The following is a 19,327-nucleotide window of genomic DNA, read 5'->3' as shown; positions in this document are numbered from 1 at the left end:
CACATCCTCTTATTTTCATATACATAAAATTGGAATGTGTCTTACAAAGACTTAAAAATAATTGATAATATCTTTTTCATTCTTATTTGTATGTAATAAATTATACACTCATAAACTAATGGTATCTTAGGTTTGATTAATGTGTAGTTTTTTTTATTTTTAGGTTTTTGTCATGGGGTGCATGAGCACACCAGAGACAGAAAGTGAAAAATCACTGCCACCATGACCACCACCACCCCCAGGTGATGGCCATACTTCAATTTCTTCTCTTTCGTTCACACGCTAATAAGCGCATGCACCCGTACCCAGCATGATTTTCAAGCCATTAAGTCAGGGACTCAAACTACAGTTGAACATACGTGAGCATGACACCTTAACTACCACCTGCTGGCCTCGAAATTATCTTTTACATCATATATTCATCCAGGTTGGATACATGATCTGGTAGTTAAGGCACCTGGAACCCTCATAGGCTAACTGTGTGGTTCAAATCCCAGACCTGGCAGCTTGAGAAACATACCAGTCTTGTGTGAATGTTAAGCCCAAAATCCTGGAAGGAGGGATGGAGAAGGAACTGTGGCATGACCATTCACCATTGGGGAGGGGGGCGGTCTCTTCCCCTCTCGTGAGGATACATGTCCTCTAGTCAAAAAAAAAAAAAAAAAATCTAGGGACCAGCAGATGGCATAGTGGTTACATCACTAGACTCCCACATAGTCGACTATGGTTTGAGTCCTGGACCCGGCAGCTTAAAACTCACACCAGGTACATGTATGTGCCCAAGATCTTGAGAGGAGAATAGAGGAGAAAGGACTGCAGCATGGCCATACCCTGCTGTGGGGGCCGAGGAGGGTGGAGAGGTTGTGATTTCTCACTTTCTTTCTCTGTCTCTCCAGAGACTGCACAAGCCCTACAGCAAAAAAAAAAAAAAAAAAAAACTCTTAAAAAATTCATATGACTTTCTCGATTACATAATTCAGTTTTTTAAATTTTGTTTATTTTAGTCATGATAGAGAGCATGTATGCATGCAAAAGAGAGAGAAAAAGTGAGAGAACCCCTGGCAGGGTCTCAGCACCTTGTAATTCCCATTTCCCCAGCACTCCAGCTTGTCAGATCTTGGGCATGTGCACACTCATGATGTGTTTTCAGACCCATCCAGGAAACTGAACCCACACTCAGCTATGTGACAGATTCCAGCACTATTGTTTGGTTTGCCACCAACTCTGACACCAGGTTTGCCTTAATATATTATATATTAATATAATTCCTAGTGATCTAGTCGCATAACATTTACATATTCCTTCTCCCTTGCCCCACTAAGATGAAAAACAAAATACTCTAACGGTGCTGAAAGGAGACAAAAACAAATGTGAAAAAGAAAAAACAAGTAGTGATTTGGTTTCACTGAGACATTTTACAATTATTAAGAGATCACGGGCCTCCACCAATGAATGAACCAAATTAGAATATTGTAGAATAAGCCATCAGTGAAATCCCTTCAAATACTTAATTTTTGGGAAAAATATCTATCTTAATCATGTTGTATATAATCATCATATTAGTTACCAAAATTCTTTAATTTTTCATTGTTGAAATGAGTCTCTTTTGGGATACTAAGGTCCACAGTTTAGGATTTGCCTAAAATGTTCAGCTAAACCAAAGGTTTTAGCTTAGTGTAATATCAAGCATTAAAATTCTCTAAAAGCAAGCTAGTCAGTGGTGTGGTGTTTAAGGCAGTTGGATACCACATGGCCCACCATGTGGTTTGAGTCCTGGACCTGGTGGCTTAAAAAACATTTCAGGCACGTGTGCATGAGAATTTGAAATTCAGAGTGAATGAAAAGAGGACTACAACATGGCCATCCTCCTGAGGGAAGCTTTCTCACTTTCTCTCTCTCTCTCTCTCTCCAGTGAACACATAACACCCCATAGCAATTTTTTTTTTAATTTAGGGGTCAGCAGGTGATGTGGTTAAGGCGCTGGATTCCCACATGGGTGACCATGGTTCAAGTCCCAAATATGACACCTTGCTTTCTCATTTTCTCTTCCTCTCATTGTCTCACTGGTCAAATTTAAAAAATAATAATAATAAACAAAATAATTATTTGAAAAAAAGGAAATTTGTTTATTTATCTATTTATTTGTTGTGATTTTCAAGCCACCAGGTCTGGTCTCAAACTATGGTCCAGCCATATGGGAATCCAGCACGCTAACCACCACATCAACTACAGGCCTCCCTTAAAAAATTCTCTAGAGGGACCAGCAGTTAGCTTAATGGCTATGTCACTGGCTATGTCCCATGTAGTCGACCGCGGTTTGCGCCCCAGACCTGGTGGCTTAAACTCACGCTGGGCGCATGTGCATGCGTGCCCAAGAACCCAAGAGGAGAATTGAGGAGAAGGGATTGTGGCGTGGCCATTCCCCCTGGGGGAGTGATTTCCCACTTTCTGTCTCTTTGTCTCTGTCTATCTGGAGAGTGCATGCGCCCTATAGCGAAAACCTCTCAAAAAAAAAAATTTTTTTTTCTCTAGAGGCCAGCAAATTTCTCTGGTTAAAGCACTGGACTCACATGGCTGACCAAAGTTTGAGTGCTGAATATGGCAGATTCCTATTCCTCTCTCTCTCTCTCTCTCTGGTGAGCACATGTCGTATAGTAAAAACTTTTAATAATAATAAATAAAAATTAAATAATTCTTTATGAAAAAAAAAAACTTCTCTAAAAGCATTATGCTACTGGGACCAGCAGTTAGAGTAATGGCTATGTCACTGGACTCCCATGTAGTCGACTGCGGTTCGAGTCCCGGACCCAGTTGCTTAAACTCACGCCGGGCGCGTGTGCGTGTGTGCCCAAGATCCCGAGAGGAGAATGGAGGAGAAGGGATTGCAGTGTGGCCATCCCCCCTGGGGGGGTGATTTCTCGCTTTCTATCTCTCTGTCTCTCTCTGTCTTTCTGACAAGCGCACGTGCCCTATAGCGAAAACCTCTCCAAAATAAATAAATAAATAAAAGCATTATGCTACTTAACATGTGCTTTAAATTTCTAGCAACATAAACACTATTGTGGCTTCTAATTCTTCCAATGACTTACTAGGCAAGCTATCTCATCTCTGAATTATACTAATTACCCAAATCAAAGCTTTACATTTAAACAAAACTGCAGGAATTAGATATACTGACTTAGTTTGACTGTCCCAAAAATTTTATATATCATGTATTATTTTTCTTCCTCAGAGACAAAAATGTAAACCAACTACTTTTAGTAATTAAATTATTATTCTTAAATTTTCCTATTCTTTAACATTTCTCTTAAAAGGTAAATTTCACAAGAAAAGTTTCTATTAGGTCTAACAAACAAAGAACAAAAACCAACAATAAAGAAATTCTAGAAAATGTGCTAATGATAACAATGACTACTGAGTGAATAAAATAAAAAGATAAGCAATACTAAAACTAAATAAGATCTCTGATCTTATAATCATCAATATAGAGTAAAGACACTAACAAATTACTTTTTTTTTTAAATACCTACCTTTGTCTAGGAACTATGAAGAGTGCTCGTACCAACTTCTTCCTGTTTGCTTTTGTATTCATGTTCATGCAAAAATCCATAGCTGCCTTTAGAAGTAAAAGCAAATATTTTTCTTAGAAAATCTCTAGTTAGTGGTTTCCCCATTTCTGTTTCTGTTTCTGTGTCTGTTTCTCTTTCTCTCTCTCTCTCTCTGATAGAAATAAATGAATAAACATAATAAAAAAAGTAGAGCCAGAAGGTAATAGAATGGTTACAGTGCTAGACTTCCACATGGCTGACTGTGGTTGAGTACTGGATCTGGCAGCTTGAAAATCACTTTGAGTATGTGTGCAAGTGTGCCCAATCCCAGGAGGAGAATGGAGAAGTACGGATTATGGTATGGCCATTTCCCCTAGGGAATGATTCTTCACTTTCCCTCTGTCTCTTTCTGAAGAGCGTACATGCCCTATGGCGAAAACATTGAAAAAGAAAAAAAAAAGGGAAAATGTGTAAAAACACTGAGCAAAGAATCTCTGCCAAATGAACTAGAGACTAGAGCAAGTAAGAGAGGCCACAATACACTTGAATAGACACTTCAAGCGCCTCCATTTCAAAAGTGACTGTGCACATTTTTTAATCAGTTGATTTCAGAAAAACAATATACAACACCACAGCTGAATGTCACAAATTTGTCTTTGAATTACTTAATTTTTAAAATTATTTTCCTTTTTTTTCTAAGGTTTTGCTATAGGGTACATGCACTCACCAGAGACACACAAAGAGAGGGAAAGTGAGAAATCATCCCTCAAAGGGATGGCCATGTCACAATCCCTTCTCCTCTATTCTCCTCTTTAGATTTTGGGCACTCATGTACTTGTGCCTGGCATGATTTCAAACTGTGAGGTCCAGGACTTAAACTGCGGTTGGCCAAGTGGTAATCTAACATCTTAACTACCATACCACCTGCTGGCTCCTATTAGATTTTTTTTAAAGACAGTTTTACTGTGTATGATCATTTGGTCTCAGCTTCTTAAACAACTACATACACCACACTTAGACTTTAGGTTAAACCAGGAATCAAATCCAAGCCTCCAACATAGTCACAGCCTGTAGAGCACCTCTCAGCAGTGCACATCAATATCACTAGGCCAGATTTACTTAAACTTTTAAGAAAAATATTAACATCTTAAGGCATTAAGTTAAAATTAGGTTTATCTTGGGACCAGCAGGTGGCATGGTGGTTAAGACACTGGATATTCCCACGTAGCTGACCACAGTTCAAGTCCCGGACCTGGTGGCTTGCTTTCTCTCTCTCTCTAACTCTCTCTGTCTCTCTCTCTGGTCAAATTAAAAATAAATAAATGAATGAATAAACAAAATGAAAATAAATAATTTTTTTTTAAAACTTAGGTTTATCTCTTTTTACACACCAAAATAAAATTCTTGAACAAGCTAAAAAAAGAACAAATTCATTCCCTCAGGTCTATGGTTTAAGAAATCTATTAGGAAGATATTCATATAGGCCCTCATCTAAATTATCTACCCTCATATTAAATAAGTAAAGGGAAGGGTAGAAACCCCAAATTTATTTTAGTCAATGACTTTATACATGTGAAAAGAATTTATAATAAAAATCCTCACTTATGGGTCAGCCTATAAATTCCACATGGCCTAGAGGGTTGAAGAACTTGCCAGGCAACTCTCTGTGCATGTCCAAAATCCCAAGAGGAAGAGATGGAGGAGAAGAGATTGTATCGTGACCATTCCCCATGAAAGTACTTTCTCACTTTTCCTCTTTCTGTCTCTAATTTGCCAGAAAGCAAATGGCTTAAAGTAGTAGCTTCCCTGTATCGGTGCCTGTCCGTCTCCCTAATCTGCATTTGCAGAGGGAATTTGGGCACATGCCCATATGTCTGAAATGCTCTATAAGCTGCCAGGTCAAAGATTTGAAATCGTAGCTGGTCTCATGAAAGTCTAGAACCTTAACCACCACTCCACTTGCTGGCCCCTGGCAGAAAATTTTAAAAGACAGCTTAGTTCTTTTATCTACATATTCAATCTGTTGTGATGTGTTGCTCTGGATGACAACTATGAGGAAAATCTGGCTTCACACATACAGTAAAAGAAAAAGATATGGATACTTTAAAATATTTTTCATTTATGTAGATACCTTTGATATTACACTAAAATTTGACAAGTAGTAGTTTTATGTTTTAGATTTTTGCCACAGGGCACATACCACAGAGAGAGAGGCACAGAGAGTGACAGAGAAAGGGAAAGTGAGAAATCACCCCCCAGGTGGGATGGCCATGCCACGATTCCTTCTCTTCCAGTCTCCTCTCAGGATCTTGGGCATGCAGGCACGCCAGGTCTAGGACTTAGTCAGCTGAGTCAGCGACCTGGGATCCAGTGCCTTAACCACCACGTTACCTCCTGCCCCGACAAATAGTAGTTTTTAAGGGTTAGTTGTAATGTGGAATCTGAAACTATTGGGTCATTGGGAGAGTCATGATGCATTAGAAAAAATGCATCATAACTTTCCCCACGACCTAATATTATCAATAAAATATTTCATACTCTGTTAAATTAAAATCCGTGAGTATAGCTTGCTTTTTGACTGGATCTTTCATGCCCAAGTATAATTTTTATCACTATATACTGGTCACACAGAATAACTGGGGGGCCACTGGGAACATGGTAGTTATGGAGGCTGGATTCCACATGATAAATTACATGATAAAAGTCTCAGACCTGGTGGTTTGAAAAACATGCCTGGGATGTGCGTATTTGTGCCCAAAATCCTGAAGGAAGAGGAAAAGGGCCATTCCCCAGGGGGGTTCCTCACTTTCTCTCTCTCTCTCTCTCTCTCTCTCTCTTTTTCTGTCTCTGGCAAGCACAAATACTCTATACCACAATACAAACAAACACTAAAAATATAAGACTTTTTGGGTCAGCCACTAGCATGGTGGTCAAGGCAGCTTGGTCTCACGGCCAACTTCATTACTCGAGTCACAAGCCAGCAATGGCTTGAAAAATGTGCAGTGCCTGTGCATGCATGTCCAAAATCCCAAGAGAAGAATAGAGGAAAAGGGATTGTGACATGGTCATCCTCCCTGGGGAGTAACTTCTCATTTTCTCCCCTTCTTTTTCTCCCCAGTGAGCACATGCACCTATAACAAGAAATATAAGGGGAAAAGGTTCACTGAACCATATATATGTTCCAAATGTACACAAATTTTTTAATTAAATTATTTAATATCACATCAATCTCATCAGAAAAGTATGACCAATAAAGTCTCTTCAGAAAAGAATTAGAAAGTTGTCAGACTAATGATAGTGGACCTAAGTTTTCCAAAATTCAAGTTTTTATTGAAAGTTTAAATTTGATCATTGGCAATAAATACTTCTGTTTTCTTTGAAGTGACAGACTGATTTTGTTCATTTTTTTTATAACACATTGGCAAAATATCCAAGTTTGAATGTCCATAATTTGTTCATCAGTTCAGCCAGGTAAAAATGAAAATATTCTATAAAAAAAATCAATTACTAGAACCAGCAGGTGGCATGGTAGTTAAGGTGCTGGACTTCCACATAGTCAACTGAGGTTTGATTCCCAGAACTAGTGGCTTGCTTTCTCACTTTCCCTCCCTCTCTCTCCCTCTCTTTCCCCTCTCTCTCTCTCTTTCTGTGGTCAAATTTTTAAAAATAATAATAAATTAAGTAACTCTTTTACTGGGGCCAGCAGTGGCATAGTAGTTAAGGTACTAGAGACTCCGACAAGGTCAACCATGGTTCAAGTTCCAAACCCAGCAGCTTGAAACTCATGATGGGCATGTGTGCATGAATGTCCAAAATCCTGAAAAAAAGAATGGAGAAGGAACTGCAATGTGGCCATCCCCCGGGGGGTGATTCCTCACTTTTTCTTCTTGTGTCTTTGTGTCTCAGCAAGCACACATACCCTTAACAAAAATCTCTCAAAAAAACAAACAACTACTTCAGTTTCTACTTTAATCAAGCACATACTCTTCCTTGAGACAACCTTGGAACAGAAGTGCCTTACATGTCCTTCCCACTTTGCCAGATTAAAAAGATGTACATTCAAGGCTGAAATGTAATAAAATCGCTTGTTTTAACAGATTCACCAAGGAGATTCTTAAATTAAAGGAGCATTGTTTTTATTGTAAATGCTTGTCAGTGAAGAAAACAAGAGCACTAGTATCATTTGGTCCATTTCCTTGACTCATGCTAAAACATCAGCAGCTTTATCCTTTATTGCTTTTGTCAACAAAATGTCAATAACAATAAAAGGAAAAAATCTTAGTATTATTGTGGAAAGTTTTGATCTTAATACACTCCTTGAAATTGCCTCAGAAACCAGTAGGACTCAACAGAATTTTAAGAACCTGCAGTCTGAAACAATATTTTCCAAAGTGTGGAGTTCCTACATGAAGAGGAAATGTATCAAGCCAACAGTATTCTAGAGCCAGTTCCACTCTCAGCCACAGCATCTATGAATTGGCTCCAGTTTTATCTGTGTTTATATTGGATTCCCATATAAGACTCCATTTCAAAAAATGGTTTATTCTACAGCTGAAATAGTCTCAAAACCCCTGACATTACAAATTAGAAGACTTCTCTATGGTCTATGTACTTGAGTAAAATAACAGAGATAATGATACCTTGTCTATCAAATCTCGGTTGACACAATTGGGCAACTGCTGGAGGAAAGCATCTACTATGAGCTTGAGATGAGATCCAGTGCTGGCTTCTTCATCCTCTTGTTCTAACATAAAATTAGTTTTAAATAGGTTAGAAAAATATACAGATAATATGTAAGAAAAAAACACATCCAATTATAAGTTATTTGGAAAATACATCATCTAGAGCTATTTTCTTTTGTATTGCCAGAGAGCACATGAACTCACCAGCCAGAGAGAAGAAAGCACCCTCCAGAGGAGCATGGTCACACTGCAATCCCTTTCTTCCATTTTTCCATTCCATGAGAATTCTGGGTATACACACACAGGCATCTCACCACCAGGGCTAGGTTTTAAACTGCAATCAGCCATGTAGGATCCAGCTCCCTTTATAGAGTGCTTAATCTCTATGCTACAAGGCTGGCCCTAAAACTATCTTCTCATTCATGAAAAAACATTAAACATTTTTAAAAACACTACCCTAGAGAATTTAATTATCTCTAGAATCATAGTATTAAGTCATTACAGCCTTTAGATATCAACTATAGTGGACCTTCTTGAATTAGACACAAAAACGTAAATCTGCTATTTTTATCTACCTGGCATCCTTTCCACCATGCTCTCCAATGAATCGTACTCCCATCTCTTGTCTCTGAAGAACTAACGTCTCCCACCCATATGATTCTAATGGGGTGGAAGCACAGCACCAACACCAGTCATCTTGGCCCCACAGGTAAGCATGACATAGGACCAGCCAAGTCCTCATGTGTCACGTATATGTGGACAGTGGAAGAACTCTCTTTCCTTCTAATGTCACTAGGTGATATGATTTAAGCTTGAAACAGCCTCAAGTCATGCTCACCCTCTCTTCATAACATGGGAAAAGAGAATTTACAGTAGAAAACAGTAAATCCAACAAAAAGAAAAGCAAAACTGATAGAAGGAATACTTCTAAAATATGAATCTTAACAAAGAAACTTGATAAGGCAGCATCAAGGGATTTATGAATGTAATATTGTTTATTATTCAATACAAAACACAACTCAATTTAAAAACGGATAAAATTAACAGAAAAATTGATAAGGTAATTGTATTTCTATCCCCCAACCATTTAAAAATATCTCTCAAATATATTTATGTTAAGTCTGTGAAGTTACATCATAGTATTAAAATAATCAAGACAATGTGCAAGTTGTCAGAAAAGCACATATAAAAAAATACCTTTTGGGGCTGGTAGGTGGCATGGTGGATAAGGTGCTGGACTTTCACATAGCCAACCAAGTCCCAGACCTGAAGGTTTGCTTCCTCACTTTCCTGCTGTCTCTCTCTGGTCAAATTAAAAATAATAATAAATAAAATTAAATAAGTAATTTTTAAAAATCTATCTATCTATCTTTCAGGGCCAATCCAAGGCCTGGAGGTCAAGGCAGCTAGATTCTACATGGCCAATTGCATAGTTCAAGTACCCGAATCAGTGGCTTGAAAAACATGCCAGCCACAGGTGCATGAGTGCCCCAAATCCTGAAAGTAGGCAGAGATAGTGAAGAAGGGATCATAGCATGGCAAGGCCCTACTGATGAGGAGAAAGGTCCTTCACTTGCTTCGTTTCTCTCTGATAAGCACATGTGCCCTCTGGAAAAAAAATTTTTTTAATTAAAAATATATATCTTTTAGAGTTGCCCCCAGAACATAAGGGTTTAGAGACCTAAATCTCACATGGCTTGAGTGAAAAACATGTGGGCACACATTTATGAGTACCCCAAACCCTAACGGGATAGAGAAATGGAGTTTTGAAAAAGGACTGCTGTGAGGCCACATGCCACTGAGGGCTTTTTTCTCTTTTTCTCTGGAAAGTAGAAACATCCTCTGATAATAAAATAATGTAAGAGACCAGCAAGTAGCATAGTGGCTGAAATGCTGGACTCCCATGTAGTCGACCACAGTTCAAGTTCTAGACCCGGTGGCTTGAAACTCATGCCAGGCACATGTGCACGTATGCCCAACCCCCCAGGGGGTGATTTCTCGCTTTATCTCTCTCTCTCTCCAGCAAGTGCACACAACCCAATAGCAAAAATCTCTATCAAAAATATAAAAATAAAATAAAAGCTTTGAAAAAATAAACCTTTTAAAATATTTAGAATGAAGACTTTTTTTAAAATTTTTTGTTTAATTATTTCATTTATCTTTATCCATTTATTTATTTATTTTTATTTGACCATAGAGGGATAGAATGAGAAAGTGAGAAAGCAAGCTGCCAGGTCTGGGACTCGAACTGAGATGAGCTATATGGGAGTCCAGCATCTTTAACCACCACGCCACCCGCCGGCCCCAGAATGAAGACTTTTAAAACTGAGATGAGAACGGGAACCAGCAGTTAGCATAATGGTTATGTCGCTGGACTCCCACGTAGTCGACCGCGGTTCGCGTCCCGGACACAGTAGCTTAAAACTCACACCGGGCGCGTGTGCATGCGTGCCCAAGATCCCGAGAGGAGAATGGAGGAGAAGGGATTACAGCGTGACCATCCCCCTGGGGGGTGATTTCTCGCTTTCTGTCTGTCTGTCTCTCTCTGTCTGTCTGGCGAGCGCACATGCCCTATAGCGAAAAAAACTCTCAAAAAAAAAAATATTGAGATGAGAACTAAAGCTTCTAGTCACATAATATTGGGTATTTGTTTTGTTCTAAATTGATTTCCAAAGTTGTGATGGTCTAATAAAAGAAAAGCCAGGAATTTAAAAACAGAGAGAAAGTAAGATTCATAATCTTAGGCAAGAGCTTTGGTCATAAAACAAACCGAAAATGTAAACAGGTATAATAGTCCTTTTACCTTGTTCATCAAGAAGCTTCTTTGTGAGATCTTCAGCTTCATCTCCACCCTCTAACTCCAAGGTATCATCATTAATTTCTAGATTCTCCAACTCAAGTTCCAAATCATCAGGGCTTGATATCTCCTTATTATCCTTAGGTTCTTTTGCCTCTGTTTAAAAACAAAGAGTAAGTATATATGAAGTACAAGTCATACTGAAATTCTGCTACAAAACATAGCTATGGATTCACAAAATTGTCATCACTTGTTTTAGAACCTATATATATACCTGACAACAAAATGAGTAATAATTTAATATATTTCGATTCTCCAAAATATATTATGCTTATTGAAAACAAAGACAAATTCTTTGATTCTGTATACCATTTGTTCACTGAAAAGATGGATGAATGCAGACGTAAATGTCATGAGGATCTGTGCTAAAGATGAGGGGAAATAAAAGGTAAGAAAGTAAACTCAGATGAAGAAGGATCTCAAACTCCAAGATGAAGCATTGAGACTTTCTCCTTTATGTAGTATGACCTTTGCTGGATCATGACCAAGATACGATATTTAAATATCATTTGATGGGACCAGCTAGTGGCATGGTAGCTAGGGGTGCTGGACAACCACACGGCCAATTGCAATTCAAGACCCAGATCTAGCAGATTGCTTTCCTACTTTCCCTCTCTCTCTTTGTCACACTCTGTCCCACTCTGATCAAATTAAAACAAATAAATAAATAAAGTTAAATAAAATAATTCTTAAAAAAAAAAAAAAAAAAGCACTAAAGAGCTAATAGTCCCTCTAATACTCCAATTGGGGAAAAACTAAGGTTTGTTTTTTTTTTTTTTGGAGAGATTTTCCTTATAAGGCGCGTGCACTCGCCAGACAAAGACTCGCCAGACAAAGACAGAGAGACAGAAAGCGAGAAATCACCCCCCAGGGGGGATGGTCACGCCGCAATCCCTTCTCCTCCATTCTCCTCTCAGTATCTTGGGAACGCACGCACACGCGCCCGGCGTGAGTTTTAAGCCACCAGGTCCGGGACGTGAACCACGGTCAACTACGTGGGAGTCCAGCGACATAGCCATTACGCTAACTACTGGTTCCCAAAAACTAAGGTTTTTAAGCAGATTTCACATGAATTCATTATTGGATATTGTAAATAAACACCTTAAATTGATTCACATTAACTTAAACTTATTGGTACTGTTAAGAGTATGTCAATTATTGGGGACCAGCGGGTGGCATGGTAATTAAGGTGCTGGACACTCCCACATGACTGACCATGGTTCGAGTCCTGGATGTAGTGGCTTGCTCTCTTACTTTCTATCGCTCTCTGCTTGTCTCTGGTCAAATTAAATTAATGAATAAATAAAATTAAGTAAACAATTATTAAAAAAAATAACTAAGAGTATGTCAATTATCACTCTTTAATGCTCAATTTCATTTTATTCTGCCATTCGTTGAATCTACTGACCCAGTATTCATACGATAAAACTTCTAATTTTTTATAAGAAGTATTCATTTTATTTTATTATCATAATTTTGCAATTTGCTATAGAACAGATGTGGTCACCAGGGAGAGACAGAGAGAGGGAGCAATGTGGGGGGGGGGGGGGGAGAGAGAAAGTGAGAAAACAAGCTGCCAAGTGCAAGACTAGAACCATGGTCAGTCATGTGCCAGTCCAGTACCTTAACCAACACCCTACCTTCTGGCACACTAGTAAATTTTTAAAAACAATAAGCATTATTTTTTATAACAATTATTTAATTTAATTTAATTTAATTTATTTATGTTAATTTCACAAGAGAGTGACAGAGTAAGAGTGAGAGAGAGAGAGAGGGAGTGAGAAAGCAAACTGCCAGGTCCAGGACTCAAACTGTGGTCAACTACATGGGAGTCCAGTGCCGTTAACCACCACGTCACCTGCTGGCCCCCAAAAAATAAACACTATTTTGAAGCTAGCTTTACTAGTACTCAGTGTAAATAACTGTCCTCTAGAATTTACCTTTAGGATCATCTTTGTTGGACTCTTTGTTCTGACTTTTTTCATTGTCTTTAAACAAGATGGCTGGAACAAAAGCTTTCAAATCAATGAGGTTCTCATAAAAATTGCGAGCATCTTCATCTTCCCAGATACCACCTTCCAAGTCATATTCTCCAGGTTTACCAGGTGTAAATATATCAATTCCAGGTCCATGCTCTACAAGGAAATAAACCACAGGTAATTAACACCACTTCAGTTATAGCATGCTATAGCTGACACTGAAAGACATATTTTCAATTTTATAGCTATTGAATCCTTAGTGTTTCAATAGACAGATGCCTCTTCAATCAGTAAGTACGTGGGATTCTACTGTTAACACCAAATCACAAATTGTTTTAAGGAAAGTCCTATATCAAGCGAACGAAAGAAAACTTTAGATAAAAACACTTTTAGGTTAGTTTGAAATAATATGAAATAAGTAACCATTTGATATATTAGGTGTAGCTTCATAAAACTTAAAACTAAAATAACAAATTCACACTCTGGGCCATTCCTAAAATACAGAGCTTAAAGTCCTTCTTTATGAAGCATATTTTTGATAATTTCTCTCTTACAGCCTACATCATACTTATATACCATTGTATCTTTGCAAGTAGCTATAAAACCTTAAGAAGCAGCCCTCCTGGGACCAGCAGATGGAATAATGGTTATGTCGCTGGACTCCCATGTAGTTGATCGCAGTTTGAGTCCCAGACTCAGCGGCTTTAAAACTCACAACAGGATCCATGTCCAGGGATGCCCACGATCCCGAGAGGAGAATGTAGGAGAAGGGATTATGGTGTGGCCCTCCTCCGGGGATGATTTCTCACTTTCTGTCTCTCTCTCTCCCTGGCGAACACACATACCCTATAGAAAAACATCCCTCTTTAAAAAAATCCCGAGGGACCAGCAGTTAGCATAATGGCTATATTGCTGGACTCCCATGTGGTCAACCGTGGTTTGCATCCTAGACCAGGTGGCTTAAAACTTACGCCGGGCACGTGTGCGGGCGTGCCCAAGATCTTGAGAGGAGAACTGAGGAGAAGGGATTGCGGCGTGGCCATCCCCCCAGGGGGTGATTTCTCGCTTTCTGTCTCTCTGTCTCTGTCTGTCTGGTGAGTGCACGCGCCCTACACCATCCCCCGGTGATTTCTCGCTTTCTGTCTCTCTGTCTCTGTCTGTCTGGTGAGTGCACGCGCCCTACAGCAAAAACCTCTTTAAAAAAAAAAATCCCAAGACCAACACTAGACACTCCCACAGTTCAAGTCCTGTACCTAGCGGCTTGCTTTCTCACTTTTTCTCTTTTTCTGGTCACATTAAAATAAATGAATGACTAAATAAATAAAATTAAATAAATCATTCTTTAAAAAATCCTTTCCTTTCATACATGGTTGACTGTCATAACTAGAAAAGTAAAGAGAGAGAAAAAAACTACAGATTTCTCAGAAAAGAGCGGGAAACCACGTATTTGATACATACACAGAGTCTACCTTTATATACAATTGCAGATTCATATATCCAAAATACTGAAAGTAATTAGTAAAGAAGTTATTGCTACTTCTTGATCATAAAACTATTCATGATCTACTCTCATTTCACTTCTCTCCAAACTAGAATTATAAATAGAATGATCCTATAAATTCAAATTAACCCTCAGAAAAGTTAGCTTAGTTGTCGAATATCATTTCAAAAAAACAAGAACAGCAGCAGAAACAACAAAACACTAGCTCCCTAATTCCTTATACTCCTTTAAATAACTACATATAGGGGCCGGAAGGTGGTATGGTAGTTAAGGGCACTGGATTACCACATGGCCAACCACGGCTGAAGTCCCAGACCTGGTGGCTTGCTTTCTAACTTTTCTCCTCTCTCACTCTCTCACTCTGTGCCTCTCTAGTCAAATTAAAATAAAGAAAGAAACAAATAAAGTTAAATAAAATAATTCTAAACACACACACACACACAGACACACACACACATATTTAGGGGCTGACAGGTGGTGTGGGGATTAAGGCACTGGACTCACATGGCCAACCAAAGTTCGAGTCCCAGACCTGGAGACCTGCTTTCTCACGTTCCCTTTCTCTGTCCAGTCAAATTAAAAATAATAATGAAAATAAATAAAATTAAATAAATAATTATTTAAACACACACACACCTAGAGACCAGCAGTTAGCGTAATGGCTATGTCGCTGGACTCCCACGTAGTCAACCATGGTTCGTGTCCCGGACCCGATGGCTTAAAACTCATACCAAGCGTGTGTTGCTTGCGTGCCCAAGATCCCGAAAGGAGAATGGAGGAGAAAGGATTGCGGTGTGGCCATCCCCCCTGGGGGGGAGATTTCTCGCTTTCTGTCTCTCTGTCTCTCTCTCTCTGTCGGGCGAGCGCACACGCCCTATAGCAAAAATACTCTAAAAAAAAAAATACACACACATCTAGACACAAGCATTTTAGGATACTAAACTCAAACACCAAAAATGAAGACAGACAAATTTATAATTTAGGTTTAAAGAAAAATATAAGCAAAAACAGAAGGCAAACTAAAAGATAATACCAATATTTATACAAAAGAATTAATATCCATAATATATAGAAAGTGTGATATAGGGACCAGCAGTTAGCCTAATGGCTATGTCGCTCGACTCCCACGTAGTCGACCGTGGTTCGCGTCCCGGACCCGGTGGCTTAAACTCACGCCGGGCACGTGTGCGTGCGTGCCCAAGATACCAAGAGGAGAATGGAGGAGAAGGGATTGCGGCATGGCCATCCCCCCTGGGGGTTGATTTCTCGCTTTCTATCTCTCTGTCTCTCTCTGTCTGTCTGGCAAGCGCACACGCCCTATAGCAAAAACCTCTAAAAAAAAAGAAAGAAAGTGTGATATAATAAAAAATTTATTTGGGGTAGTGGTGGTAAAATGTAATGTGGCAATGGATGTTCCGGTTTCAAATCTAGAGACCTCTCTGAGATACTACCTATGATCTAGGGCTGGCTTGAAGGCTGGGAGGAGAAGTGTGGCATCAGTATCCTGTTGGAGGGACTTGGTCTTTCTCTCTCTCTCTCTCTCCTTGTTCACGAAAGAAATAAGTAAATTTTAATAAATATATATATAGGCCTGTCCTAATAGGTCAGAGGTTAAGAGTCAGATTCCACATAGCTGACTGCAGTTTGAATTCCAAGCCCAGGGCCTTGAAAAACATAAGGGACAGGGGAACCAGCAGTTAGCGTAATGGCTATGTCGCTGGACTCCCAGGTAGTTGACTGCGGTTCAGGTCCCAGACCCGGTGGCTTAAAACTCATGCTGGGCACGTGTGCATGCGTGCCCAAGATCCCAAGAGGAGAATGGAGTAGAAGGCATGGCGGCGTGACCATCCCCCCTGGGGGGTGATTTCTCGCTTTCTGTCTCTATGTCTCTATCTGTCTGGCAAGCGCACGCACCCTATAGTGAAAAACCTCAAAAAAAAAAAACAACAAAACAACAAAAAAAAAAACCATAAGGGACATATGGACATGCATGCCCAAAATCCTCACCACAAGGAGAAGTGGAGAAAAAAGGATTGACTCTTAATCATACCCCAGTGTTGGGGAAGGGGTGGTGGTGCTTTTTCCTCTTTCTCTGGCAGGCACGCATGCCTTCTGACAATATTTTTATTTTTTTAATTTTTAATATAAATTTTGATCTTTCTCTATGCTTGCTGGCAGAGCTCTTAAAATCATTAGGATCCCGGGCCAGCAGGTGGCATGGTGGTTAAGGTGTTGGAATACTCACATGGCTGGCCATGGTTTGAGTCCTGGACACGATAGCTTGCTTTCTCATTCTCCCTACCTCTCTTTCTCTGGCAAAACTCATGAGAAAAATAATGTTAACAATAATAATAATAAATAAATAAATCTTTTAAAAAACATATTAAAAAAAAAAATCATTAGAATCCCCAGAATGACTAAGATGTCTTTTGTTATGCATAACAATCCCCTTTCAATTATATCTGAGTTTGTACTAATGAGTTTGTGATAATGATGTAACTTAGGGTAGGGCCACTAGATTGCCTTAGAATTGGGGGCCAGTCGCCAAAAAGACCAGGTGATTACGTGAGGGTGGCATGCCCCAATTCAACAGGGAGAAGCACCTGTTTTTGTGAACTCTTTGGCTGACTGTTCATCTGTCTCCCCTCCCCCCATCATCCCTCATAGCATGGAAAGAGAGAGGTAGAGACAGAGAGAAGTAACCCCTGGGGGAATGACCACATTGCAATCCTTTCTCCTCCACTCTCCTCTTGGGATTTTGGGCACACATGCACACATATGATGTTATCTCAAGCATAAGCTGCTGGGTCTGGGACTGAAATGAGATAGACATCACATGAAATTCAGCCACTTTAACCACCACAGCTCCTGGCTGGCCCCTTCATCTATATCTTTTTAAATAATATTTTTTTTTTGGGGGGGGGGGGGAGGTTTTTGCTATAGAGCACGTGTGCTTGCCAGAAAGACAGAGACAGACAGAGAAATAGAAAGAGAGAAATCATCCCCCAGGGGGGATGGCCACGCTGCAATCCCTTCTCCATTCTCCTCTCAGGATCTTGAGCACGTACATACATGCAAACAGCGTGAGTTTAAGCCACTGGGTCTAGGACTCGAACTGTGGTCAACTACACGAGAGCCCAGTGACATAGCCATTACGCTAACTGCTGGTCCCTTAAATATTCATTATGATAAACTAGTAGATTTAGATAAAGTGTTTCCTTAAATTCTGTAAGCCATTCTACCAAATTATCAAATCTGAGGAGGGATTATGGGAACCCAGAATTGATAGTCAGTGACAACTATAGGAGGTCCAAACTTGAGATCAACACCTGAAGAGGGAGGCAGTTTGATGGATTCAGCCTTTAACTTATGATACCCAACAAGTTAACTCCAGTTAGATAATGTTAGAATTGGGGACCAGCAGATGGCATAATGGTTATGTCACTGGATTCCCACATAGTCAGCAATACCTTGAGTCCCAGACTCAGAGGCTTAAACCTCACACCGGGTGCATGCGCATACATATCAAGATCCCAAGAGGAAAATGGAGAAGGGATTGCAACATGGTCATCCCACCTAAAGGGTGATTTCTCACTTTCCCTCTCTCTCTGTGTCTCCAAGCAAGCACACACACCTTATAGCAAAAACTTAAAAAAAAAAAAAAAAGTGCTCTGAATGAGAAAATGGAGAAATAAGTTGTTTTCAGAAAAAAAACTTTACTTAAAAATAAAGACAAAAATGGATAAAGTCTCTGAACAGATAAGTAAAAAGAGCATATGAAAATATCCTTAACCTCAATATTAATCATAATCAATGCTAATACTTATCACTATGACCCATTAGATTAAAAAAAAAACTTAAAAGACTGATATCATCAAATATTGACAAAATAATACAGAAATAAAATAACTTTCATTCCTTACCCCAGTACAAACTGATACAGTATTGGGGAAGGTCAGTTTTTCAGTGTCTATCAATATTTAAGAATAGTCCTTGACCCCACAAAATTCCTTAATGGATCATGCAACCTCAGAAATAAAAGATGCTATAAACTAAGATTGATCAGGATGTCCAAAGAAGCATTATTTATAACAGCAAAACTGGGAAGAATGCAAATATCAATCATTAGAGGGCTGACAAACTGCAAATATATACTATTGGCTGAGTGTTTCTGTTCATCCAAATTCAAATGTGAAATTTACTCCCAAATTTGGTATTATCAAGTGGTGGGACCTTTGGAGAGGTGATTAGATCATGAGAGTTCCACACTCATGCATGGGATTGGTACCTTTTTAAGAGTCCCCAGGGAGCTTATTCTTCCCTTCTATCATGTAAAGAAACCAAAAAAAAAAAAGCATCACCTATGAAGCACGGATTTCTCAACAGACATGGAATTTGCTAGGGTCTTAATCTTGGCTTTACTAGCCCCTAAAATTATAAACAATAAATGTATGTTGTTTATATGGGACCGGCAGGTGGCACAGTGATTACGGTGTTGGACTCCCACATGGCCAAAGGCAGTTCAAGTCCCAGACCTGGTGGCTTAAAAGCACACCGGGCAGGGAACCAGCAGTTAGCGTAATGGCTATGTCGCTGGACTCCCACGTGGTCGACTGCGGTTCGTGTCCCGGACCCGGTGGCTTAAAACTCACGCCGGGCGCGTGTGCGTGCGTGCCCAAGATCCCGAGAGGAGAATGGAGGAGAAGGGATTGCGGTGTGACCATCCCCCCTGGGGGGTGATTCCTCGCTTTCTGTCTCTA

The 19,327-nt window shown here is 39.5% G+C and overlaps 1 protein-coding gene across 2 annotated transcripts in view; it reads right to left on the bottom strand.

Moving 5' to 3' along the window:
- UPF2 (UPF2 regulator of nonsense mediated mRNA decay) overlaps positions 1-19,327 on the bottom strand; it is a 153,582-nt gene that overhangs the window by 93,391 nt on the left and 40,864 nt on the right. For both annotated transcript variants that reach the window (XM_027772453.1, XM_006150016.1), the window contains exons 5-8: positions 13,028-13,222; positions 11,034-11,183; positions 8,189-8,292; positions 3,531-3,616 (exon numbers count right to left, since the gene is read on the bottom strand). In XM_027772453.1, coding sequence (XP_027628254.1) covers positions 3,531-3,616; positions 8,189-8,292; positions 11,034-11,183; positions 13,028-13,222 — 535 coding nt within the window. The remainder of the gene's footprint in view (positions 1-3,530; positions 3,617-8,188; positions 8,293-11,033; positions 11,184-13,027; positions 13,223-19,327) is intronic.

The sequence above is a fragment of the Tupaia chinensis genome, unplaced genomic scaffold (genome assembly GCF_000334495.1).
Source record: "Tupaia chinensis unplaced genomic scaffold, TupChi_1.0 Scaffold000275_1, whole genome shotgun sequence".
Classification (NCBI taxonomy): domain Eukaryota; kingdom Metazoa; phylum Chordata; class Mammalia; order Scandentia; family Tupaiidae; genus Tupaia; species Tupaia belangeri.
This window is presented reverse-complemented; position numbering and strand designations above follow the sequence as displayed.